The 27,252-nt window shown below is 38.7% G+C and overlaps 1 protein-coding gene across 1 annotated transcript in view; it reads left to right on the top strand.

Annotated features, from left to right (window-relative positions):
• LOC137237310 (gelsolin-like) overlaps positions 1 to 27,252 on the top strand; it is an 89,539-nt gene that overhangs the window by 3,460 nt on the left and 58,827 nt on the right. Inside the window, exon 2 of the mRNA XM_067760786.1 lies at positions 13,455 to 13,655. Coding sequence (XP_067616887.1) covers positions 13,584 to 13,655 — 72 coding nt within the window. The 5' untranslated portion in view covers positions 13,455 to 13,583. The remainder of the gene's footprint in view (positions 1 to 13,454; positions 13,656 to 27,252) is intronic.

The raw sequence follows: 27,252 nt of genomic DNA, 5'->3' as shown, positions 1-27,252 counted from the left end.
TAATTGCTTGCAATCAAAGCGTGAATGCATTGAAAAAACGGGCAATCCCAGCTTGGCAATAACAACCAACCATCATAATTAGTTGTTGTTGCTTCAACACAAATATTATTGATTTTACTATATATATGATTTTATTATCATATCAGATAACACCGAACCCGTATGCATTTGCATGACCTTGATAAACTTGATTTAAATATTAATGACTGTACGCACCATCAAAATAACGGGATCGTCTTAAAGAGTATTCCACACCTGATAAATAAAACTTTCACATATTCATATGCATCGATACTTACACAAGTAATTTCTTATCAGTGCGACATATCAAAGGCAATCAAAGATCTTTTTATATTGAAAGCCAATTCAAGGTAAATGCGATAGCTAATCAAAATTTGCCAACTCCCTTCGAGCCTTCCACCATGGTGTAACAATTATTCATTTGAATTTGCGCATTACGTTCATTTTCAAATAATTTATACCATCATTAATTGGTGCTTAACCTACGCCAGCTATCATTGTTCAGCGATAACTGACGTCAATTGGGAGTACAAAGCGTCATCAAGTGTTTCTCCAACTGTCTCTCCCAGCTCAGTGGAGACTCCCTTCTTCCCTGCCTATCTGGGTAATGCTCATAAAAAAAAAAATGTAAGGCGCGATAACCTCCGAAGAGATCTAAGGCCGAGCTTCTCTTCCAATTTGCGTCGTGCTCCTCTTGATTTTTCCCTACAAATTGGCCGGACGGGACCTACATGTTTTATGCCGACTCCGAACGGCATCTGCAAGGCAGATGAGTTTTCACTGAGAGCTTTTCATGGCAGAAATACAATCGGAGCGCTTGCCAGACACTGCCGAGGGGCGACCCCGCTTAGAAAAATTTTCTTCTAATTGAAAAATCTTATTTCTAAAATTTTGATGTTGCTTTGCCCGGGAGTTGAACCCAGGGCATACGGTGTGATAGGCGGAGCACGCTACCATCACACCACGGTGGCCGCCGGGTAATGCTCATACAATAAACTATTATACCTCCTTAGACACACGCCGCTGGCATCACGGAGAGGACCACAAATCTTCCAGAGAACATTAATCTCCACTAAAAGCCATTCCATTTGCTCTTAACAGTGTTCAATTTCCTGCCATACACGACGACAGATATGATGAGAGACATAAAAAGCGTGATTTGTGTTCGACTATTGAGGACTTTACTTTTCAATTTTCTACTCAGTATAAACTACTAAGAGTGATAAAATTAAGACTTCTAGAATGATATTGTTTTCGGTATTATTACTAGTTTCCCGATAGACAAGGTCCTTCACAGGCTCAAACCTATACCCCTCAATAGCTACGTGGTTACTAAGGCGCGGATGAGCCAATTCCTCTATGATAACAACCGAAAACCCATTTTTCACCTTTTTATCCAATCCAAAGAAGACAGAACTTACGGCGCATTTGAGGAGTCTAATGTCGTGAATATCATCTACTCTTATAACAGATTGTTCCATTGCGGCTTAGATCTGCTGCTAGACATAATTTGTCCAGCATTAGATGAAAGAAATCGCCAGATAGGGCGTCGCCTTGTGTGAAACCTTAGCTTGGTTTCGAATACCTCGCAGAGGTAAGACATGGCAGCATTTCGTGCTGTTAAAAGATGGTGTGTATCGATTCTCTTTACAGATTCTTTTTCAGATTGGATTGCGAAGATCAATTAGCACGTATGCGCTCGCCCGACTAGTTTTTGCATAAGAGCTGGGGCTTGCTTTTCACCAACTCTTCTGCTCCGAGTTTGAACACCTAGGTCCGTAGTTACCACACGCTTTGTTATTTCTTAGCCGATGTATTTTCATTCTCACTTCTTCATAGTTTGGTGGCGGAAAGCATATTCCACCTTGATATCTAGCAATGGGAAAAATTATTCCCTCGCCATTGCAAATCCAGGAGGAATCTGCCCCGGTCTTGAAACCTTCCGTCATGCGCCCGATTGTCTGCCTTCTGTTTCAGTACGGGAAACTATAGTGACCGCAAAGGCAGTAATTAGTGAGCAAGAAATTAGCTCCCTTACATACTTACTTAATTGGCGCTTAACCGTTTAAACTGTTTTTGGTCCGCCAACAAGTTGCGCCAGTCGCTTCTACGTTGGGATAATTGGTAACAGTTAGTAGCACCAAGGAAATTTTAATCGTTCTCCACCTGGTCTTTCTAGCAGAGTAGGGCCGCTCTCTCTGCTTCCGCAGGCGGGCCCCGTTGCCCGGAGCATCATTTTTCGTTCAAATAACATGGCCCAGCCCCCGTTTTTTAACTCACTAGACTTTGTTAATGTCTGCTTAAAGCTCGCACTGCTCATTAAATCTTCTTCGGTATTCGCCGTCGCCAGTAGATAAGGGTCTGTCAATCTTTCGAAGAACTTTTCTCTCGAACACTCCCAGAGCCGCCTCATCAGATGTGGTCAGTTTTCATGCTTCTGTGCCATAAATTAGGGTGGGTACGATAAGTGACTTGTAGAGCATGATTTTCGTTTGCCGGGAGAGGACTTTACTTATCAATCGCCTATTTAGTCCAAGTAACAGTAACGTTGTTGTTTGGGTTAAGGCTGGTTCACAAATAAACGAAGTCTTTTACTATTTCAAAATTATGGCTGCCGTTAGTGGGGTGGTTGCCAAGACGCAAGTGCACCGACTCTTTGCTTTGCAAGCATTTCGTTTTGTCCTCATTCAACAGCAAATCCATCTCCCATGGCTCGGCTACACAGTCAGTTCGAAGCTGTTTCTCACTGACCAGGTGTGAGAGCTGAAAGGAGTTATCATCAGCTGTATGTTTCAGTAGTAGCCTCTCGTCGGAAAACGTTCCTTGGAAGCATGCTTACACTTTCTTCTATGCACGCAGGCATTTGCGTATCTTGGCTGGCACAAGGTAGTGGTCTGCTGATATTCGATATTGTAAACAGAGATGCGCAGTTGCACGTTGCACACTGACACTTATTTAGTTTCGTGGTCTTATATCCGGGGATATCAAAATACCTCTTTCTTCGGCACACTGGCATTAAAGTCGTCAAACATCGCGGGGGCAATCATTGTATGCCTTTACTAGTATATAGCAAAAAGAGTCATAATTCACAGAGCAGCAGACTTACATTTCTATTGTTTCGCTTATTTTTTTTTTATTTGTAGCCAGAATGCCGCTCTCAACCATTTAGCCACACTTGCATACTTTTGACCTGAATCTAGCAACAAAACAACAAAATTTTTTGGTAAAGTGAAATCCATTGGTTTCGAGCAGTTGACATTATCGAGTTTGTTTTGTTTTTATTTCAAATGACATTGTTTTTGCTGCCTTGTTAGGAGCTTTATATAAAAAGCTCACTAGTTTTCCCCATTTTAATAACCCGCATATGTTGCACTTGCAATTGACGAGTCGCCTTTTGAATGTTGTTCAAATATGGAATCATACTATGCATGGAAAGCCTTTTTAGAATAAATTTTAAATATTAGTTTTTGGAATGATTTTTTGAAGTTGCACCAAAACATTCTTTGAAGTCTTAAAAGTAGTGTGTTGGGTCTGTCAGGTTTTCAAGCACCGTAAGATATTAGTGGGACAGTCGCGGGTTGTGCTGGACTTAGAAGATACAAGAAAATTGTCATTCGTTATTGGCACTCCTCAGATATCTGTTAGATTATGACATGGCATGATTACGATGGGAAGAGAAGAGTTCTACTATAAATCAGAATCTCATCCTCAATAAAAGGCCAATAACTCATGAGCTTGTATGCGGAGATAATTGTATACCCTTTTGAAGAAGAGGGCAGGAGCAAATAACTGCGATCAACTAAAAAAATCGCAACGGTCAGAAAACTCGTCAAACTAGTTGCCTCCCACATATGCGCCAATACAATTTTTATTTTTTACAACGTCTTTTCACGCTTATTAGTGGATGGATTAGAAAAGCGAGTACATGGTACAGCAGGTACTGAGTTGGGAGTCTCGAAAGTACTTATAACTTCAAAATTTGAGATTTTTAAGTTAGCTCCGTATTGATCTATGTGGGCGATATATACGTAGGAATATTTATTTATGTATTGCAAAATTTAACTTGAGTTTAAAGGCATGACTACAAAAAATCGTTAAAATAATGAGCCAAAATTTCGCTTACCAATTTTATGACTTGTTTCCAAAATCTTTTTTCTTTCTAAAAAAAATATTTTCCCCATTTGCTAATAACATTGCAAAATAATTTGTTTGTTTATTCGTTATTATAAACATCTGCTCTATTTCCCTTCTAATGAATGAGCAGTGAATGCCTTAAAACAAAAAGCACATATCAACAAGTGAAATCAAAAAACAAATTACAAGCTGTAAAAAAATATTAAATGGTGGAAAACCTTTTATACATAAGTGTCTTCTTGTGATAGTATTTATGTAGGGCTAAATCTCAATACATACAATTTTTATGTACCTAAATACATTTTTCAGTGCCTTCGCGCCTCGCCACTGTTGATGGATATAAATTAAAGACAGTAAAGGATTGGAATTTATAAAATAAAAATAAAATAAAATATTTGGACTTAGGGACCAAAACCAGTTTTCGTAGTATGCAGCATATATTAGAAGACTTTGAACAGGTTTCTTAATATATTGAGGAGAAAAAATGTTGCTGCTAGGAAAGAGTATGAATGGGTAATGTATCTTACTTTTGCCTTTATTGTTATTATTGGGCATGGAAGCACTGCCTTTTGATGTATCTAAGTACCTCTTCAGGATTTTAACTACATATCACATAGGGATTAACAGTCACACCACCTAGATGGGAGAGTCTCTGACTTGCCAGAGCGACGCATCCGCAGAGGATGTGAACCGGCGTTTCATCCTCGAACTCACATACACGGCAAATTTGAGTATCGGGTAGAAATAACATACTTAGGTGATATCGTACACCACAGACCGTATAGTACCCGGTGAGGGTTCTTAGGTCCTGCCCTGCACTAAATTGTAATGCCGCTTTAAGTTGCACTAAAAGTATTCAGTAGCATGACAACCACACATTTATTTACCACTACATATGGTCTCATTGCAGCAGCGCTCAGCAAGCCTGATTGTAAAGGCTTGGTTTCCTTGGAAAACGGGCCACTTTTTTACGACCGTCAAATAGCGGCCTATTCCTCACCGCCATCAGCGGCACCGCTTTACTGTAAAGTTAGTCCGCCATTATGAAGTTTTTTTTTGAATATTTTATGCTTACTTGGCACGTTTTTTTATGGTTTTTAATAATTTTTTATTTTTAAAATTTTTGTTAATATTTTAAAGAAAAATAAAATCCAAAATAATTTTTTGTTTTGAAATTATTTGACAAAATGATATCCGCTTTGACAATGAGGATGAGAAAAAACGTTGATGACCTAGTTTGTACCGTCATGATGGGCGTGATATTTTTTGTACTACCGCGAACTTCACCGTCTTTTTAGTTTGCACATAACTAATTTTACATTGCAACGTTCTTGGCAACGTACTCTACCGCATTGTAACGGCCCCTTCATTGCGGCACCGCTTTCCAGGAAACCAAGCCTTAACAGCGATGAGTGCAACAGTCGTCTAACCGCGAGTGCGCAAACTTCTCAAATTTTTTATAATTAAGGAGTCTTTAAGTGAAAGAACCTAGTTTCTACCTCCCTCTCCTCTCTTGGTGCGCTGGTAGCGTGCTCCGTCTACCATACCGAGGGTCCTGGGTTCAACTCCGGGCAAAGTAACATAAAAAATTCAGAAAAATTATTTCAATTTCAATTAGAAACAAAATTTTCTAGTCGGGGTCGCCTCTCGAAAGTGATTTGGCAAACACCCTGAGTATATTTCTGCTATGAAAAGTTTCTCAATGAAAATTCATCTGCCTTGCATATGTCGTTCGGATACGGCATAAAACATGTAAGTCCCGTCTCGACAATTTGTAGGGAAAATTAAAAGAAACACGGCGCAAATTGGAAAAGAAGCTCGGCCTAAAATCTCTTCGGATATATCGCGCCTTGTATTTATTTTTATTTCCACCAACCTGCCACAGGTGACACCTCGGCTATCGGTTTCACTAAGCATTGGTTGCTGGGAAATCGCTCCACCAGTCTGTCGCCTGGAACTTTCCGGATATCAATTTCACCAACGAACGTATATCGATCCACTGTGTCATCGGGTGTGGCCATCACACCCCCAAGACATCAACGCCACTAATCGTCTGTTCAACCATCGTAATCTCCCTCGACTTGGCAACAGAATATTAGTATATGCATATATTGATAGTAAACTTATCGTTTGCTAGGACATTGTTAAAAATAAATAAATAATTATATATGTATACTATATATTAACCTTTCAACGTACATATACTTATATACATAGATATTTACATATTGTTTTTAGTGTATAGTGGCATAAAGTGTTTAAAACAATCGAGAAGTTGCTGAAATACGTATATAACTGAAATTGGTTCACACGTGTGTAGTAGAGGTTTACGCCGATCACTTTATCGGCGGCGGTAGCGTAGGTACTATTATATACCGGCGGCGACGGTGTGGGTGGCGCGCTGGCGTTCGCCGGTGATCTTATTTTAAAAAGCTGGATTTTTCTATTTAAAAAAATAATATTTAGAAACGGTTTTGTTTGTATTTATTTCAGGAAATCAACGTTTTGACCATTTCCGAAAGATCCAGGGTTTTTGCTTCAAAATCTCGCAGATCATTCAAAAATTTTCAGGAGTAGTTGCTTGCGGTGGGATTGTTCCTTGTTCACTTACTCCAGAGAGGCTTCGCACCTAACCTCGGTCTTTGGAATTGGTACTGCTGCGTCTGCTGAAAAGAAATATAGATACATAAATGGTCACACTTTTGTCTGTATATCTCATGCAAAGCGTAGTGCGAACACAATTCCTTTAAATCATTTGTGGCTCCTTGGCGGTCACATACAAAGGCGACTTACGGTTGCTATTAATGGTCTATTAATTCTCATGACTCGTGGCACAGGGCGCCTCCAGTTTTCAGCTGTTTTTAAGAGCTACAATTCCCGATGTGCGAACAGTAGAAATACCGACCACCAGTCGCTACCACGGCTCCTGACCCTCACACCATATGCCAGCACAGAAGCTATAGGACTGTGACTTCAAACTCATACCTTCGTCGACGTCACTTCCCTAGAAGCTCTTGGTGTCGCTCCGAAGACTTTCTAACGGATGTTTTTGTCGCGCTATGCTGCCGCGCTACACCAGGGAAACACCTTGAAATGTTAGAGAGTGACTATTCGGCCAAGGATGCCGCCCTCGAAATCATAAGCAGGCTAAGTGGATGTCGTTGCGTAACTCATGGGTGAAAATCGTATAATCCTGGGCGCATCTATATAATTAAAATTTTACAAGGACCCTGGATAAAATTGTTAAAATGTAGACCAAAATTTGCAGACGTTCGTGTTCACAACATTGATTTCAATAGCCTTTGTTAAATCAAAACGATATTTTAGAATTAAAGGCGACTGATTTTAAGTTGAAAGATGTTAACTGCTGTTTTCCGGCTCATATGGATGACCGCGTAGCTTCAGTTTCCGGACTACTTCGACTGTCCACTACGTCAGGGTAGTAGTACACACTGTCATTAGTTCGACTGTCTTGGGAAAGCTTTTGCTTCACCACTTTGAGTGTTCTTGCGAAGGACAAAGCCTCACCTGGTAAATATATGTGCATGCGTATTCACATTTGTAAAAGGAACCTTGCTGTGTACGAGAAAGTTAAACTTGGCTGATAGGCTATAATCAATGTGATTCACTCCAAGAGACTAATTTTGAATAGGGCCTCCAAATTTAGGAAATGTCAAACCGTTACAATTGGGTGTTGAAGGATGAAGTGTGAAAATCAAAATTTACATTTCAGACGCTATTGTATAGTTTCGCAAATAAACAACATATGTTTGAATGTAAGCCCAAGTGATTTTTCCAACCCTTCTCATACGTACATATATCCTCAACTTAAGTATGAGGTAGGCATCATTTCAAAGGAGTGGTTATGCCCCTAGAACCTGTTTTTTATATAACTTTTGAACAGTTAGAAAGAGTTAAATTTCGCAATTAGTTTCTTATAACTGGCAGTGATTCGCATCCGTTGATACCACGTTCGACCATATTCGACCAATTTTCGACATGAACAATAATTGGCCTAATCAGTAAGCTGGATTGATTGGCATGGACGAAAGTTAACCCATATCGCGCCATCGATTTTTCGATAGGTTTTGGGCTCAGGAAAAAAAGTTATACTAAGCATACCCAAAAAAATAGTTCTCGAGCCTGGAAAATTTGAGTTTTTTGACTTGTTTCTTCAGAAACGTGCAAAAGTGTTGCCGATGAAAACGAATTTGCCTCATAGTTCATATCCCACTTAAAATTATGCGATAACAAGTAAGGAAGGCTAAGTTCGGGTGTAACCGAACATTACATACTCAGTTGAGAGCTATGGAGACAAAATAAGGGAAAATCATCTCGTAGTAAAATGAACCTAGGGTAACCCTGGAATGTGTTTGTATGACATGTGTATCAAATGGAAGGTATTAAAGAGTATTTTAAGAGGGAGTGGGCCATAGTTCTATAGATGGGCGCCATTTAGGGATATCGCCATAACGGTGGACCAGGGGTGACTCTACAATTTGTTTGTACGATATGGGTATCAAAGGAAAGGTGTTAATGAGTATTTTAAAAGGGAGTGGGCCTAAGTCTATAGGTGGACGCCTTTTCGGGATATCGCCATAAAGGTGGACCAGGGGTGACTCTAGAATTTGTTTGTACGAAATGGGTATCAAAGGAAAGGTGTTAATGAGTATTTTAAAAGGGAGTGGGCCTAAGTTCTATAGGTGGACGCCTTTTCGGGATATCGCCATAAAGGTGGACCAGGGGTTACTCTAGAATTTGTTTGTACGATATGGGTATCAAATGAAAGGTGTTAATGTGTGTTTTAAAAGGGTGTGAGCCTTAGACCTATAGGTGGACGCCTTTTCGAGATATCGCCATAAAGGTGGACCAGGGGTGACTCTAGAATTTGTTTGTACGATATGGGTATCAAATGAAAAGTGTTAATGAGTATTTTAAAAGGGAGTGGGCCTTAGTTCTATAGGTGGACGCCTTTTCGGAATATCGTTATAAAGGTGGACCAGGGTTGACTCTAGAATGCTTCTGTACAATATGGGTATCAAACGAAAGGTGTTAATAAGTATTTTAAAAGGGAATGGGCCTTAGTTCTATGGGTGGACGCCTTTTCGGGATATCGCCATAAACGTGGACCAGGGGTGACTCTAGAATTTGTTTGTACGAAATGGGTATCAAAGGAAAGGTGTTAATGAGTATTTTAAAAGGGAGTGGGCCTTAGTTCTATAGGTGGACGCCTTTTTGAGATATCGCCATAAAGGTGGACCGGGGGTGACTCTAAAATTTGTTTGTACGATATGGGTATCAAATGAAAAGTGTTAATGAGTATTTTAAAAGGGAGTGGGCCTTAGTTCTATAGGTGGACGCCTTTTCGGAATATCGTTATAAAGGTGGACCTGGGTTGACTCTAGAATGCTTCTGTACAATATGGGTATCAAACGAAAGGTGTTATATAAGTATTTTAAAAGGGAATGGGCCTTAGTTCTATTCGTGGATGTCTTTTCGGGATATCAACATAAACGTGGACCAAAGGTGACTCTAGAATGCGTTTCTAAAGTTATATTTTGCGTCAATAGACCAATCCAATTACCATGTTTCATCCCTTTTTTCGTATTTGGTATATTATTATGGCATTTTTTTCATTTTTAGTAATTTTCGATATCGAAAAAGTGGGCGTGGTCATAGTCGGATTTCGGCCATTTTTTACACCAATATAGAGTTCAGATAAGTACGTGAACTGAGTTTAGTAAAGATATATAGATTTTTGCTCAAGTTATCGTGTTAACGGCCGAGCGGAAGGACAGACGGTCGACTGTGTATAAAAACTGGGCGTGGCTTCAACCGATTTCGCCCTTTTTCACAGAAAACAGTTATCGTCCTAGAATCTAAGCCTCTACCAAATTTCACAAGGATTGGTAATGTTTTGTTCGACATATGGCATTAAAAGTATCCTAGACAAATTAAATGAAAAAGGGCGGAGCCACCCCCATTTTGAAATTTTCTTTTACTTTTGTATTTTGTTGCACCATATCATTACTGGAGTTGAATGTTGACATAATTTACTTATATACTGTAAAGATATTAACTTTTCTTTTAGAATTGAATTAAAAAAAATTTTTTTTAAAAAGTGGGCGCGGTCATTCTCCGATTTTGCTAATTTTTATTAAGCATACATATGGTAATAAGAGTAATGTTTCTGCAAATTTCATCATGATATCTTCAACGACTGCCAAATTACAGCTTGCAAAACTTCTAAATTACCTTTTTTTAAAAGTGGGTGGTGCCATGCACATTGTCCAAAATTTTACTAGTTTTCTATTCTACGTCATAAGTTCAGCTCACCTACCAAGTTTCATCGCTTTATCCGTATTTGGTAATGAATTATCGCACTTTTTCCATTTTTCGAAATTTTCGATATCGAAAACGTGGGCGTGGTTATAGTCCGATATCGTTCATTTTAAATAGCGATCTGAGATGAGTGCCCAGGAACCTACATACCAAATTTCATTAAGATACCTCAAAATTTACTCAAGTAATCGTGTTAACGGACGGACGGACGGACATGGCTCAATCGAATTTTTTTTCGATACTGAAGATTTTGATATATGGAAGTCTATATCTATCTCGATTCCTTTATACCTGTACAACCAACCGTTATCCAATCAAAGTTAATATACTCTGTGAGCTCTGCTGAACTGAGTATAAAAACGTTGGCATTAACAGTCTTAAACGAGAAGAAAATATAGAAAACATAGGTACGCGCCGGACGCCGCCGCCGCCGCCGCGCCGATATTTTTGACATTCGGCGGCGGCGGCGGCGGCGTATATCTCTAGTGTGTAGTAACATATTTATGTATTAACATACATATCTACAATTTCCACGATCATACGCACATAAGCTGTTTATTAACTTGGAAAGCATTGGTAGCAAATATAAGAAAATTTCCATAGCAGAGCTTCGGTCGATTCTGCCAGAAAAAAAAACATAAATTATATTTTATATGCGTGGGCTTGTTTGTGTATGGGACGAACGTATTTGTAACGTATGTATGTGTGAACATGTGCGAAAATATTTATGTACATATGTCCTACATCAAACACACTTATTTCTATTATGGTGAGTCAAAATGTATTAGGCGTTTTTCGACACAATTGCATACAATTTTTAGATACAAAATTTGCTAGAGTATCTAGACGACAATGAACCTTCTGAAATCAATCATTTAGGTATTAACTATTGAGCGCCTAACCGAGATCTTCCATGCACTGGTTCTTACTATGATCACAACTAGTATCAATTTTTGAAGTGGGTTTTATTAAAAATGAGATAGTACTCTGTTAATTCAGGGTCTAGTAGAGCTTTCACATTGGCTGGATCGCTTTAGCATAATATGGCCTCGTCAGCGTAGCCGCTGTGTTAATATTCGCTGAAATATGTTGTTGTCGGTAAAAACCTCGAAGAGCTCTCATACAATTTTTTCGGTACACGCTTTCCATTCTAAGAAAATACTAGGCGAGAGACGTACACGGGGATGCAATAGCAATATTATCTAAAACAACTTCTGCAGTGAATTTCATCTTAAAAATTGTACTTGCAGTGGATCCTATTCATCAGCTCATCGCTACTCATCTCTTCGTGTTTTGACGCTTTATTTTCTCCATCTAGAGTGCTGAGCGGAACTCTGTATCTGCATAGTAAGGACCAAATTTGCTTTTAAGGTTGGTCATTTCCCCTTTCTATAGTCCTCGGTAGTTGATGTTTATTGGTTGATTTTCCGTTATCTCTTGTCGAATTCTGGCTTGAAGAAAAACCGGTTTCGACGATACGCTATGATCAGTGTAATTTTTCGTTCTGAGATTGCGCACCACAGAAAACGGGTTTTCTCCAAACCGAAATTTGGCAAGGATTGACCGACAATCGTTCCAAATCCGTCATTTATCAAACCTGTTGGAAAATTAACAAAGCAAAATGAATCATAATTTAACAGTTCTTCACTTGATTGACGAGTACGTTTTTCTGTGGGTGCGCCCTTCAGTGACGTTATACTCTTTAACGTAAACTTTTTGTTGTTTACACCCCCCTCTATCAGAATTTCCTTCTTTAATAGATAAATTCAGTTATATTAGTTTCGAACATCTCGTTCGTCAGACACGCCTCGTCATTATTGGTGCTTGTTGCGATTGTTTTTGCACAGTCACCTGTAGAGGACTACCGTGCTTTATCACAAATTAATAAAAAATTATAACCTTGCAAATGATTTCTCTCTGCTCAAAGTTCTTAAGAAAGAAAATTCTAAAATTCCATAATTCTTAGCGCACAGTGGCACCTGGTGTAGAGACAAAACATTTACATTGGTGTTTTTGATAATACTGTTGAGAAATGATTCTAATTATACGATAAAGTTTTTGCAAACACTCAATGAAGGATAAGTGCCACCGTGGTGTGGTGGTAGCGTGCTCCGCCTGCCACACCGTATGCCCTGGGTTCGTACCCCGGGCAAAGCAACATCAAAATTTTAGAAAAAAGGTTTTTCAATTAGAAGAATATTTTTCTAAGCGGGGTCGCCCCTCGGAAGTGTTTGGCAAGCGCTCCGAGTGTATTTCTGCCATGAAAAGCTCTCAGTGATAACTCATATGTCTTGCAAATGCCGTTCGGAGTCGGCATAAAACATGTAGGTCCCGTCCGGCCAATTTGTAGGAAAATCAAGAGGAGCACGATGCAAATTGGAACAGAAGCTGGGCCTTAGATCTCTTCGGAGGCTATCGCGCCTTACATTTATTTTTATTTTATCAATGAAGGATTTCGTTAATATTTCAACTGAACTCGAGCAAAACCTTCATTCTTGTACTATTAGAACCTACTAAATCTATTTTCACACCCTAATGCCCACGTGTCCTAATAGGAGACATAGTTTTTTTTTTACTTTCACTTTTCATCGTTGCCCATCTCTTTCATTACTGAGTGTTAATGATGATTTCATCGAGTTCTATGTAAATGCGTGTGCAATATCCCGAGGAAAATGGATAAATGTCAAAAATTTCACTTTCATACAACCTACATCGTACACATGTGCATAGACGGATAATTGAATTTCTGTAGGCAAAATAGTGGCAGTGGCAGCTGACATTCATTATTGTCGGCGCGTTTGTTTTAAAAATTTTGCAAACAAAAATGAAACAAACTTAAAGGTATTTAAGGTTTTGATTTCAATTGAACTAAAAATGGAGTGAATGGAAAAGTAAATGGTCATAGTTAATTACCAATATTTTCCAAAAAAATTATTTTCATTTCATATTTCTTTTAGCCGCCTATCGCTTTAACCTTGACCGCTGCCAATTAGAGCCGGCAACAAGAAAACGTGTCGAAAAAAAAATAACAAACGTGTGAAAAAGAAATTGACATCTCATAGTGATTGACGTGAAAAACAACAACAATGAAGCCGGTGGTAAATCAAGCTTTTGTTAATGCAGGTCAGAAGCCTGGTGTGGAGATTTGGAGAATTGAGGTGAGTTTTTATAAAAACTGTGAGCAAGATATTTATAGATTCAAACAAACACTAAAAAAATATTCAATGTACATTAGGGTGACTTTTATTATTAAAATATAAAATTGATATTATGTATTAAATATTAGTATTCTTAAATAATATTTATTGTGATGACTCATAATTATAATTAATTACAATTTTTGTTGTTATATCGGCCTACTGATTTGTAAGATCGCGGGTTTGAATCGAGCCCAAGGACTAACAATAATTATATTATCATTGTTATTTCTCCGCTAGTTATAAATGGAAGTGTTGTGAAATATGAGAAGAATGTCAAAACTCTTGGATTTATCTTAAATAAGCACCTAACTTGTGTTGATCATGTGAATTCCTCAATTAGTAGGTTATATTATATGTTAAGGCATTTATGGAAAACGGCTTATTTTATTCGAGAAGATATAAAACTTAAACTTGTCAAAAGTCTATTAATACCAATAATATCTTACCATGAATTGATATATGGTTGCCTGGATAAAGCTTCCATGAACAAATATCAACTACTGATTAATAATTGTGCCAGATATATCTATCTTAAACGGAAATATGATCATATTTCGAACTTCTCAAAAACTATTCTTGAATGCAGTTTATCAGCATTCTTTGACCGTCGTTTACTAATATTTATACATAAGATTATCTTTTCTCGTACGCCGGAATGCCTTTTTGTAAAACTTACTTTCGCACAATCATCCCGTACTTGCAATCTAATTGTACCGCATTTTAAGTATTCAGTAACATCGAGAATGTTTTTCGTTAGGGCTGTGCAGTTGTGGAATGCTTTGCCTAATAAAGTAAAATTAGAATCAAATTCTAAGTGCTTCAAATTAGCTGTACATCGCACCCTTTGTTCTTGAACATTCTTTTGTATTTTACTTTTTCTTTTTCTTTTTTACTTACCTCCATGGAACATATGCTGTATGGTTTGAATGTTACTTCTATTTTTGTTTCTAGCTTTTAAACTTACTTTGTACTAGTAATAAGAATAATAGCAAATATGGCACTGTAAAAGACTATGTCTTATATGTGTATTTTAAATAAATAAATAAATAAATAAATAAATAAAATTGTTATTAATTCAAAAATTTTAAATTGTAATAGAAGAGAGAAACAATTTTTAGACAACTGCCAAAGCTCGTTGTATAGATCCATTTCGGGAACTGCTAAATTCCTTCATCGGCAATGTTTAGGCGCCGCTGCTGAATAGCTGAATGGTTATAGCAGCGGCGCCTAAACGTTGCCTATGAAGGAATTTAGCAGTTCCCGAATGGATCTATACGAGCTTTGGCACATGCGTAAAAAAAAAGAAAAAAAAAATGTTTCTTTCTTCTATTCTAATTTAAATTTTTTTCAATAATGATAAAATAATTACCGTTAGGCCTTGAGCTCGATTCAAACTCGCGATCTTATAATTAATTACTTTTATTAAGGAATGCGCGATTAAACATATAAAATAATCAAAACGATTGATTGGTCATAATTTGGTAAATAATACAGTAACGGTTTACCTCAAAATAAAAAAATAATTAAAATTTTGTTTGCTTCAAAATAAATTAAATCTGTTGAATAATTTGGGAAAAATTTAAACAACGTGACATCAGGACGGACAGGGCGACCGCGATTATACCTTGTAAATCTCTTCAAAGCATTTTCTCCCGGGAGTGGAATTTGTCGCCTTGTCCATCCTGATGTCACGTTGTTTAAATTTTTCACAAATTATTCAATAAATTATAAATTTAAAATTGCTTCAAATAAATGTTTTCCCCCACTTAATTCAAATAAATTAAATTAAATTTTACTAACAAGACTTGAAGACCTCGCGATTTTCATGCACCCGTCAAGTTTTCTTATTAATCAGATTGTGATTAATCAGCTTTAAGATTAATCAAATTAATTAGATTTTGATTTACCATAGATGATTGTTCTGGAAATTAATCGTTTTGGCTAATTGGAACTGATAAAACATAAATGCCAGGCGCGATAACGCCGTGCTCTTTTTAATTTTTCCTACAAATTGACGAGACGTGACCTACATGTTTGAGCCTGACTCTGAATGGTATCTGAGTTTTCACTGAGTAGCTTTTCATGGCAGATCGGGAGTGCTCGCCAAATCACTGCCGAGGTGTGACTCCCTTAGCAAGAATTTTTTTTTAATTTACAACACTTTTTTCTAAATTTTCGATGTAATTTTGCCCGGGGCTTGAAGCCGGGAGGCGGAGCACGCTACCACCACACCATGGCGGCCGCCAATGAAACTGAAAAATTCTGAATAATTATATAATTAAGGTTTAAGGTTATATAAAGTAATGATATGAAAAACTGGCGTTATTAGAGTGAAACTCCTGGTGGGGTTGTCTATATTGATGTAAAAATTTGATAAGGAATGTCGGAAAACCGTTCCAATATATACCAATTATCCACCCTGCCGGAAAAACAGCAAAAGAAAACGATGTACATACATACTATTTTTACTTACCTAATAGACGCAAAACGGTTATGACCGTCGAACAAGGCGCACCAATCCTTCTTCGTTGAATTAACTGGCGCCAATTGGTGACATCAAAATAACTAAAATCGCTTTACCAACCTGGTCCTTCCTGCGGAGTAGAGACTGCGCTCTTCCTCTCCTTCCATAGGCGGGTTCGGATAAAAATACTGTGTAAGCCGGAGCATCATCTTTCATTTGCATAACATGGCCTAGCCAAAGTAGCTGCTTAAATATGATGTCTGCGTAAAGCTCGTGTAGCACATCATTAAATCTTCTTCGGCACTTGCCGTCGCCAACGCGTAGATCTCCGTAAATTTTGCGAAGAACTTTTATATCGAGCACTTCCAGAGCTCCCCCATCTCATATTGTTATGGTCCATGCTTCTGCACCACACAGCAGGCTACGATAAGTGATTTGTATGTACTTTTCATAGTCGAAAGTAGTATTTATTGGCAAGCGTGATTCTTCACTAAATTTCAAAGCTAATGTTGTTTTTTGTGTTAATGCTGGACCCCAACAGTGGCGTGGTTGCCAAGGCATAAATGCGCTCACTCTTTGCTTAATAACAGTAGGTACCTCGTTTTGTTCTCTTTTACCATCAAACCAATTTTTCCGCTTTTTTTTCAGTTTGGGAATAAGTAGAACTTATGCCGCGGGCATTCAGGCAGATTATATCAATGTCGTCAACATATGACAGTCATTCCTCGCATTTATGGAGTATTGTTCTAGCAGATTAAGTTCTGCTTGAACGATTTTTTGCGACATCAAATGAAAGAAATCGCCCGATAGGGGTTACCCTGTCTGAAGCTATGCTTAGTTTCGAACAGCTCGAAGAGGTCCTTCTCAATTTTGAATGACCTGAGGGTGTTACTCAGCGTTAGTTTTTTAGTCAGTAGACGGCTTTAAAATCGACTGAGAGGTGATGTGTGTCAATTTTTGTTTCGCGGATTTTTACCAAGGTTTGGCGCATAGTGAAAATTTGGTCAATGTTAGATTTACGAGGCCTGGGTCCGCACTGACAAGATTCAATCAGCCGACTCACAATGGGCTACAATTTTTCACTCAATATGCTCGTCCCGATCAGACAAATCTCTCGATCTAACCGCTGCTAGCATCTCCAAATGAATCACCCTTCTATTTCGTGGTTTCCCAATGGTTTGTATGAGGTAGATGGTATCACTGATCTTCTTCACAACTTTGTACGAGCCTTCCCAACTGCACCAAAATTTGGATGGAACACCTTTCCGCCGGTGAGGGTTGTATACCAAATCTCCCTCCCGGAAACCTTCCGAATTATTGTTCTTGTCGTACCTGTTTTTAATCCTAGTACTTATTATCCTCATTCGTTGCCTCACACTCTATTGTTTGGCCCCTGGAATACTTCGCAGAGCCTTATCTGGATGGATTGACTTTGCATCATCAGTATCGTCTTGATGGTTCACAACAGTAGTGCGCCTTGGCGTGAAACTACCCTTGCATTCTTTCTGGGAAATTCTTTCCTTCGATTTAGTGCGTCCATTTTGTTTTGTCAATGCCAGTGTTTGTCTCGCAGGTACCGTTGATTTCGCCTTATTTGGCCCATTCGATCCATCAATCTTTGCCCGACCTACTGCCTTTGACTTTGGTGGTCTTTGTCCAATCGCCTCCACCAGCACTTGCTTCCTGCTGAACCCATTCTCAAAACTGAAGTTGAGTGGTACATCTTAGTTCTTATAACGCATAACCCTTCTCTGCATATTGATCCTAATGTCATGGTCAACTAAGAAGTCCACTCCCAATATGACTTTATCATCAATCACCGCCACAATGAATTTGTGTAGAACCATGACCTCCCCAATTAAGACTTCACAGATCACTTCTCCCCGTACTTGGTTATACTCGCCAGTGACCGTACGCAACCTTGCTCCAGGTAATGGCTTTACTTGACCAAATCAGATCGGATCAAGGAATGAGGTGCGCCCGTATCTACAGTCAGTACACGTTCTTTGCCATCCACATTCCCTCTGACGGTAAGACTGCTTGATTTCCTTCCAATTTGCGACACAGATATCACAGGACATTCAATAGCTGGAGCTAGCTTTCGATCTCTACATCTTACTCGCTCTTGCTCATCCCCTCCAGCTTTGTTATTAAGACCACCCATGCTGTTGAAACCATTAGGATCAAGATCATAATGACGTGCAATGTGACCGGGCTTCCCGCATTTTAAGCATTTGATAACTCTTTCACTCCGCTTTTGCGATCCTTTCAGCTTTTTATTGCCAATTATTGTGTTCACCCAGTCTGGCCGTTCTTCCTCCACACGGCGTGCTTTGAACGCTGGCTTACACAGAAGTGAGGCAGTTTCCTGAGTAAGTGCATGGGATACCGTTTCAGCAAATATTGGTTTTGGGTTCGCATATTAGCACGTTTCGTTTCGACATCCCGTATTCCATTTATAAAACTCAGGATTTTTACCCTCTCGGTGTACTCCACGGGTGAGTCGGCATTTGCTAGATGGGCCAGCCTTTCGACAACCGATGCGAACTCCTGCAAAGTCTCATTCGATTTTTGGTAACGGTTTTGCAACTCAATTTGGTATATCTGTTTCCTGTGTTCGCTTCCGTATCGCCTCTCTAGAGCGCTCATAAATGTTTCATAGTTGTTTCGTTCGTACTCTGGAATTGTTTGTAAGATTTCAGCTGCAGGCCCTTTCAATGCCACGAACAGTGGAGGAACTTTATCTTCTGCATTCTAGTTGTTCACTGCTGCAGTCTTCTCGAACTCTAGCTTAAAGACCTGGAAAGGAACAGAACCGTCAAAAGATGGAGTTTTTACCTTCGTATTACTCGCTGAAGCAGCCGGACGATTAAGTTGCAACTCCTGGATACGTCCTTTCAAAGCATCCACCTCGGCCTCGATTTTTTCTCAAACTGCATTATTTTCTCGTCTCTATGCGCTTCGAATTGTGCAGAGATCTGCGATGATACCTGTGCTGAAATTTGTGCCGACGTTTCGGATATTCGGACTCATCTCTGAGATACGTGTCTCCTGTGATTCCAGTTGGTATGCCATATTTGTGGATATTTGTGATAACATTTCTGTTATGCGTGCTTCCTGTGCATCCATCTTGGATGTTACTGTCGATGTTTGTGCAGATATTGCAGCCAATATCATGTTCAAGTCTGTGCTGGTAACTGCCTGCGATGTGTCGTTTTTCTCTTAAATTTTTGTTGTTTCATCGCCATCAAGATGAAAGACATACTCTTCCACGTTAAATCCTTCTGATTCCATTGCCTCTCGTAGTCGTGCCTGAAGTTCGAGTTTATTGCCGGTTGTATTCAATCCACGGCTTTCCAACTCCTTCTTCAGTTGCTGGATCTTCAATTCAGTCCACTTTGCCATGTCCTTGTTGTACCTACAATCTTCGGAATTTATTCAACAATTCCTCTTCTGACACCAATTGTAACGAATTTAGTGAAACTTCGCTTATTTTACACCTTCTGCTTACGTTCGTATCGCTAAACTGTTGAATAAATAACTCTAATATTCAATAATGCAAAACGGCCTTTATTAAAGTACTTCACAATAACACTGATACTTCACAACCAATAGCTTGCTTAAATCAAACTGATTTCTGCTTACTCAACTTTAACTCCTTTTATACGTTCGCATACTTCTAGGCGTTTCTTCTTCTAGAATTTAGTACTTGTTTACCAGCTATAAACTACAGATGCACGTTTATAGCTTCTCATATGCGCGTGTATATGTGAGTGATACTTCTACCGATGATTGCATACTTTTGTGAGTACCTTAGAAATATGCATGTGTTTGTGCATATCGCTCTGCTTCTTGTATGTACATATGTGTAGACATAATGATTGATAATGATTGTTTATGTAGATAGAAGCAACTGCTTAGTATCGGCTTAGAGATGATAGTATGCCTTAGTGTTGCTAATATTCGTCACAATATTATTCTTTTGACGCATAGTGGGTTGGGTAAGACTGAACTCACTCAAGGACTTCACATAGAATAAATTTTTCCAGGGTATTACAAGAACTTTGTTTTCTCATTAGTGATAATATCGAGCGAAAGAACCTCCATCATAGTAAGCATCGAGGACGAAGATATTTGAATTGTTACAGCAACAGCGGGGAGTATCTAAGCGCTGCTGTTCGGGCATGCGCAACCAGTGGAATAGCGGGGGGACCATCAGGGGCAGTTTAATCCTTGTTTACCATCCAGAAGTGACTGTGGTTTCAGGGGAAGTCGTCGACGTTAAATGCTGATTCGGTGTGGTTATCATCAACAACGAAAACTACGCAGACTGCAGCTAGAGCTGGGTCATTCGACACCATAGCCCCTTTGGCTGGAAGCTATATGAAAAGTGCCAGCACAGAAGGTGGGGTTGAACTAGCTGAAACTACGGTACGTATCTGCAAGACTTGGAAATGTCCACCTCCTATCCTTAAAATGTGAACCGCAAATTATTAGTCCGAACGGCAGGCGTCGGTGCAGCTCAGGAAGATAACATCAAACTCCAGAAGATTTATGCAAGGGGTGCCTCAGGGTGGTGTCCTATACCCGCTCATAACTTCTACGGGTTGTCTTCTTATATCCCAGAGCACAATATACCCATGAGGCGAGAGTATTTCTCATAAGGGAGGGAAACGAAATGCTGAACAAAGAATTTTTGTTGAATACCCAGAAACCTGGCCATCCCAACAGACAACTGATTAAAGAGGCCCCGCCTCCCAGGGACTTAATTCATCTCCGCAAGCAATATGGGGAAATATGGCATCTGACCGGCGAACCTCGTTCTGAAAGTCTAATACTTTGAAATAAACACCTACATACATAGTGTATGCCCGGTTGATACTTCAAGTTTTCTCAGACTTCCTTTAGAGGATATTCATGACAATTTGTGAGTGGTCGCAGCTATTGTATGAGACGAAGCACTGCTACAACAACAAAAAACAACAAAAACACACGTAGGACGATCCGTGTGCTGCGTAGAAGTGCTCACCAAAGGAACGCCAGCAGCACCTTGGCTAACACATCGGTTTAAAGCCGGAGGTGATCATTGCTTGACTTAAGGCACTAAGAGCGAGAGATATCCTTCATCTCAGTCGGCTAGCGAGAGAAGAGTTGCACCTTGAAGATTAGCTCTTGACAGCGTACGTAAAAAGATGATACCAATGGAACTGAAGTAGCTGGATATTTTCCTTTTCGTATTCGCATATAAAGTGCGGAAAGGTTGTGTGCTACTTTTGCATAGACCGGAAGGGTGCCCAAACAGCACTATCGTTTCAAGCGGTAGAATTGACTTATAACTGAGTTCAGAGCTGGGGGGAAGAGATAAACGGAAACCTCGGCACCCCTCTACTACCTGACTAAGCGACAAGGCGAAAGTGTTCTGCTATTTACCTCCTGCAAGAGGTGCGACTGATCTAAATGTTACATTTCAATGTTTTCGGATTACACTCTTTTGGAAAGTTCATCGATAAAGACGCACACAGGATGAGCTTTATGCTACCTGGTTTCACGCCGAACCACAAATCTTGATGCTACTTAACAGCTTTAAGATGGCTCTGCACATAATCCAATGCACAAACATATTCTTTTCATTTACCCTTAACAAGCTGACCCATGAACTTCACCAAAGAAGAAAGTTAAGTTCCACTCCAATATTTACTTGAATCGAATCACTGCTTAATAACCACACTCCAGGTACTTATTACCGAATTTCACTGCATTAAACCGTTTAATCTTGAAGATCATTAATGAGAATCACGACTTTAGTAATTACCGAATGAACTACATACGAGTACGAGTGTCACGTGAGTTCAGCACGTACACCGCATATGCAAATAAATATTAAGTAACAGAAAATACAAAATGTAACAGGAAGGACGAACCAAAAACAAAAACACAATCATTGCATTGGTATGACCACCAACCGTTCAACCGCTCTTGTCCCACTGAGCTACCAAAGGCCAACGGCAGTTATTAACTGATAATTTAATTACAAGACGTTGTGAACTCACAGCTTTAGCAATGGCGTGGGCGTTGGCGTTGGCATTGACGCGCACTACGCGTTCGTGCAAAATTTACAATTTTCCCCTTTCGCATATTTATGCGGAAGCTGGATTTAAAATGCAAATATTAAACCATATGAACAGATTCGAGTTAAGGGAAAGTATACTTCTTTACCTTTATGTAACTGCAAATGTGAGTAGTTGATGGTCAGCTGACCTTTCACATAGCGGAAGAGCCGAAATTTCGCAGAATGAGAACAGTGGCGTAGTCATAAGTTGGTTCACATGGGAGACCGTTTCCTTTTCATCTTCCTCTTCCTTTCCCTCTTCCTCCCCCTCTGCCTCTAACTCATCCTCTCCATTTACCTTTCGATTTCCTCCTCCTCCTCCTTCTCCCTCGCCACCCCTTTTCTTCTCCCTATCACGTCCCCTTTCCTATTCCCTCGAGTTGTGTAAAGAGGTTTCGCGCCCTTCCTAAACTCACTAGATTTATCTTACTACTTCCATGTTCTACATATGTCCTTATGCTGTAAATGTGAGTTATCACGGCCGCAAGAGTATAATTAAGTTTTAAGTCGATTCAAGAAAAACATGATTAATACTACAAAAGTGAAAATAAAAATATAAAAATATATACAACTGTGTATATATAAAAATAATAATAATTGTGGGAAAGGACATTGCGGATGTGCTACACCTACATACAAACATACATATGCCATCAATTCATTTGAGTCAATGAAGTATAAATCATATCCGTACAATAACGATATCATGAATAGCAGCAGAATTACTGCGTCGATGTTATTATCTCCGAACTTGCTTCCGTTGCATGCCCTTACATTGTAACCGTATATAGTATATAGCTCACGGGTTTGAGACGATTTAAATTAATATCAAAAATTTTTGGAACTAATTGATTAATGCCTAGAGGCACGGGTTTAATATCATCCCCAAGCATTTTAGTGACATTTCCAGACGTCAGCTGAACATTCTTTAACCCTTAAGTCACAATCGAACTTTGTGCTTTTTTCCCAACACTTAACCTTAACCTCCTTGCACAATTTTTGTGCTTCGTGAGGTCATATTTATACATATATATGAGTATATCTATGTATGTATATTTATTTTTTTTATATATTTATTTATCAGTCTACAATTTAAACATTTATACAGACCAAATATACCGACACTTAATTCTCAGATGTAATACACGATATAAACAACATAAGCAGTCATCAATTTTAAAGTAATATTTAAACAGTATTAAACTAAGCGCTTGACAATTTCAATTAAAAACTTAAAAGTAAACAAAAGTTAAAATGTTGTAAATGTGTTAAAATGTACTCATGAAGGAGCTAGTAAATAATAATTTATGAAATTGACAATAAAGCAAATTAATAGTAGATAAAATATATACAGAGTAAATTTGATTGCATACATATAAAAATAATGATCACAACGCTTCATATTTGAAACAGAGGGTTGAACAGTATATCACGGTTTAGCGTTCTTTGCTTCATTTCGAATTACAAATTTAATGTAGTTAAAAGGTATTTTTTAATGCCAAGAAACGAGTCGCAGACGTCTAAATTTTTACAGTGTTTATTAAAATCACGACATAAACAGTGAAGTGGTTCGTGCATTTCATAATTCGACCTGCATGTAGCTACAAAAATTGATTGAAAATGTCTAGATGGCCTAATAGGAACGTTAAACTTAATTTCACCAAGCAAAAATGGATTATTTATTGACCTTCTTATTAATTTAACAATAAATAAGACACCAAGCATCTTCCTGCGGCTCTGCAATGTGGGCAGCTGTATTTGTTTTAACCGGCTGCAATAGGGGGAAAGATTTTTAGAAGGATCCCATGGTAAGTGTTTTAAAGCGAAAAGAAAAAATTGTTTCTGGACCGATTCCAGCTTGTCAGAGTGAACCTGATAACGCGGATTCCAAAATATTGAAGCATATTCCAAAGTAGGTCTGACCAATGATATAAAAAGACTTTTTGTAACGTATGGGTCATTAAATTCTTTAGACCAACGTTTAACGAAAGCCAAAGTACCTTTAGCGCTATTCACGCAATATTCAATATGAAGTTTAAAATCGAGTTTTGGGTCCATTGTAACGCCTAAATCAATAAAATTAGTGACTTGCTTGATTACATAGTCGCCAATAATATAATCATGGGATTGGAAGGACTTCCTTGTAAAACACATGAACTTACATTTAGGTAGGTTTAGTGACATGGCGTTTACATTACACCAGTCACCAAGACTATTCAGATCAGCCTGAAGACATGCCCTATCCACGGGTGAGCGGATAGTCATTACAAGCTTGACATCATCAGCGTACATCAACGGCTTACAGCTCTTCAAAATACTAGGAAGGTCATTAATGAACAACAGGAACAAAACTGGACCAAGATGGCTGCCTTGAGGAACACCAGAAGTTACGTTTATGAACCAAGACCAACAGTTATTAAATATAACTGTTTGTTTTCTTTCCTTCACATAAGAAGAAACCCAAGATAGAAGCAAAGGAGGAAATCCTAACCGATTAAGTTTGAATAAAAGTATAGAATGAGAAACTTTATCAAATGCCTTACTAAAATCAGTATAAATAACATCAACTTCACAATTAGTCTAAAAACTGTTGGATACAAAGGTTGTAAACTCGAGCAAGTTGGACACCGTTGATTTACCCTTGCAAAAAGCCATGTTGTGAAAAGTCCATTAAAGAAGATACTCTAAAAGCAATCTGTTTTGTGATAATCAATTCATTTAGCTTAGGGATAGTGTTGAGTTTGGCTATTCCTCTATAATTTATAACACATGATATGCTTCCATTTTTATGCAGTGGTATAATGAATGATTCTTTCCACTTCTTGGGGAATACCCCTTGCTTCAGGGACGCATTAAACAAACTAGGCTAGAGGTCGATAAAAGTATCGAGCACAAGATTTCAGCACTACCGACGGAATTTGATCCAGACCACTAGAGTAAGAAATTTTTAGATTTTCCAGATGAATTGAAACATCATCAGTACATATATATGGGACTGCCTGGGAATCCAGAGCAGATAATCTGAAAGGATAATTCGATGGCGGGTAATCATAGGTGTTTGAATAATTGGATTCGAAGAAATCCGCAAACATGTTAGCAATTTCGAAGCTATCGTTGGAAATCTGATTATTTAGCTTCATTGTAGAAGGAAACCCTTTTATCTTCCTTTTTTAATTAACAAAGCTGTAAAACGACTTAGGGTTGACAAAAATTTGGCTTTTTATCCTACTGATATAGTTCCTATAACAAATTCTGTTCAATGTGTTATATTTGTGACGTAAAATTGAGTAGGCGGCATAGTCAGTCATTGATCCAGAAAGTTTGTAACGTTTGAATGAACGCGTCTTCTGATTTTTCAGGCGTTTCAATTCTTTAGTGCTCCAAGCCGATGATGATATAGCAGTGGTTTCGGACGTAGGTATGCATTTTTTAAATATTCCGTATAATACATTATTAAAATGGGATATACTCTCATCAATATCCCCATCGTACTCAGGCAAATTTGCTCTCGATACTTCGAGTATTACTTTAGACCAATTGGCTTTTCTAAACAAAAACCGGTGAGGGGTCTTTCGCACTACGTTGGAGGAACGCTCAGATAAATTATGAGATTCCATAAACATCGTGAGAGCAGGATGATACACATCTTCAGGCAGGGCAAGGGGATCGCATCGATTTACAAAATAATTTGAATCGTCTGAGAAAATTAAATCCAAGCCTTTACCGAATTTATTCTGACTGTTGTTAACTTGAAAAAGTCCAATATCTGCAAACTCGTTTAGGAAATCATAGTAGATAGCGCGAGAAGAAGTAGGGACTAGCTTCCCGTCGATAAGACTCCATGACACACATGTAAGATTAAAATCGCCAAGTACAGTGACAGAATCACAGGCCCTGGCAGTGCAGCACACAGATTTCACTATTGAGGAATGATTCATATATAAGGAAATGTCAGATTGTGGGGGAATGTAGTTGGCTATAAAATATTTGTAGGTTGAGGAAAGTTTTACTCTCACACAAAGAAGCTCAGCATCCTCAAAGTCAGGAAAATGTAGTTCCTCCGCGGAAAACCTAGTGTGAACGGCAATTAACACACCTCCATCAGCTCTGGCCAGTCGGTCTTTTCTAAATACTTGAAACGAACTCGATAAAACTTCAGCATTAAAAACTGTTGGTTTTAGCCAAGTCTCAGTAAAAACGAGTACATCATAAGAACTCTCATGGCTTAGTAGAAAAATTTCCGTTAGTTTGGTATTCAACCCCCTAACGTTCTGATAAAATATACTAAGTGAGATATTATTTACGTTTGATAAGACATAATTTAAGTTTGTACCGCTTCTGGAGTGTTGCCTGGCAAGTTTTTTGATGCATTTAAAGTAGCGCGGTCACGGTTCGACTTTCTAGTAAAGAAATGCACCACAGAGTGATTCGGCCAGAAAGTAGAATCGAGTACCCTATCAAAAAATTTGTCAGGAACTAAGATTCTGAAAGAAGAGATCTCTCTCCCAGACTTAAAATTAAACTTATAAACATTAATATTGCTGCTAAGTTCAGCACCAAGCTTGGAGCATACGTAGTTAGATATATCAGCTTCCGTCAGCGATGCGTGGAGCCTTGATACAAAAATGGACCTACGGGGGGGAACAGCAGTCACCTCCCTAGGAGCACCAGGTTCTAAAGCAACCGATTCAGAAACAGGGGCTGTGATTAGGGCTGTGAGTGCGGTTGTTGTTACAGCAGTCGAATCCTTACCAGAATTGGGTTGAATAGCAGGAACATTAACATTAACATATATGTATAAAAAAATAAAAAAATCTGTATAACCATCTACATATGTGCTTAATCCCAAACTACTTCACATAATTTGATCCTAAATTGCTGGAGAGGGAATAAAGAACGGAGGTTGAAATGAGGGAGCGGGTAGATAAGCGAGAAGTTTAGATGGGCATACGGCGAGCAAGAAGGAGAGGAAGAGAAATAGG

Source organism: Eurosta solidaginis, chromosome 1, assembly GCF_040869045.1.
Source record: "Eurosta solidaginis isolate ZX-2024a chromosome 1, ASM4086904v1, whole genome shotgun sequence".
NCBI lineage: Eukaryota > Metazoa > Arthropoda > Insecta > Diptera > Tephritidae > Eurosta > Eurosta solidaginis.
The sequence above is the reverse complement of the archived record's forward strand: the minus strand, read 5'-3'. Positions and strand labels throughout refer to the sequence as shown.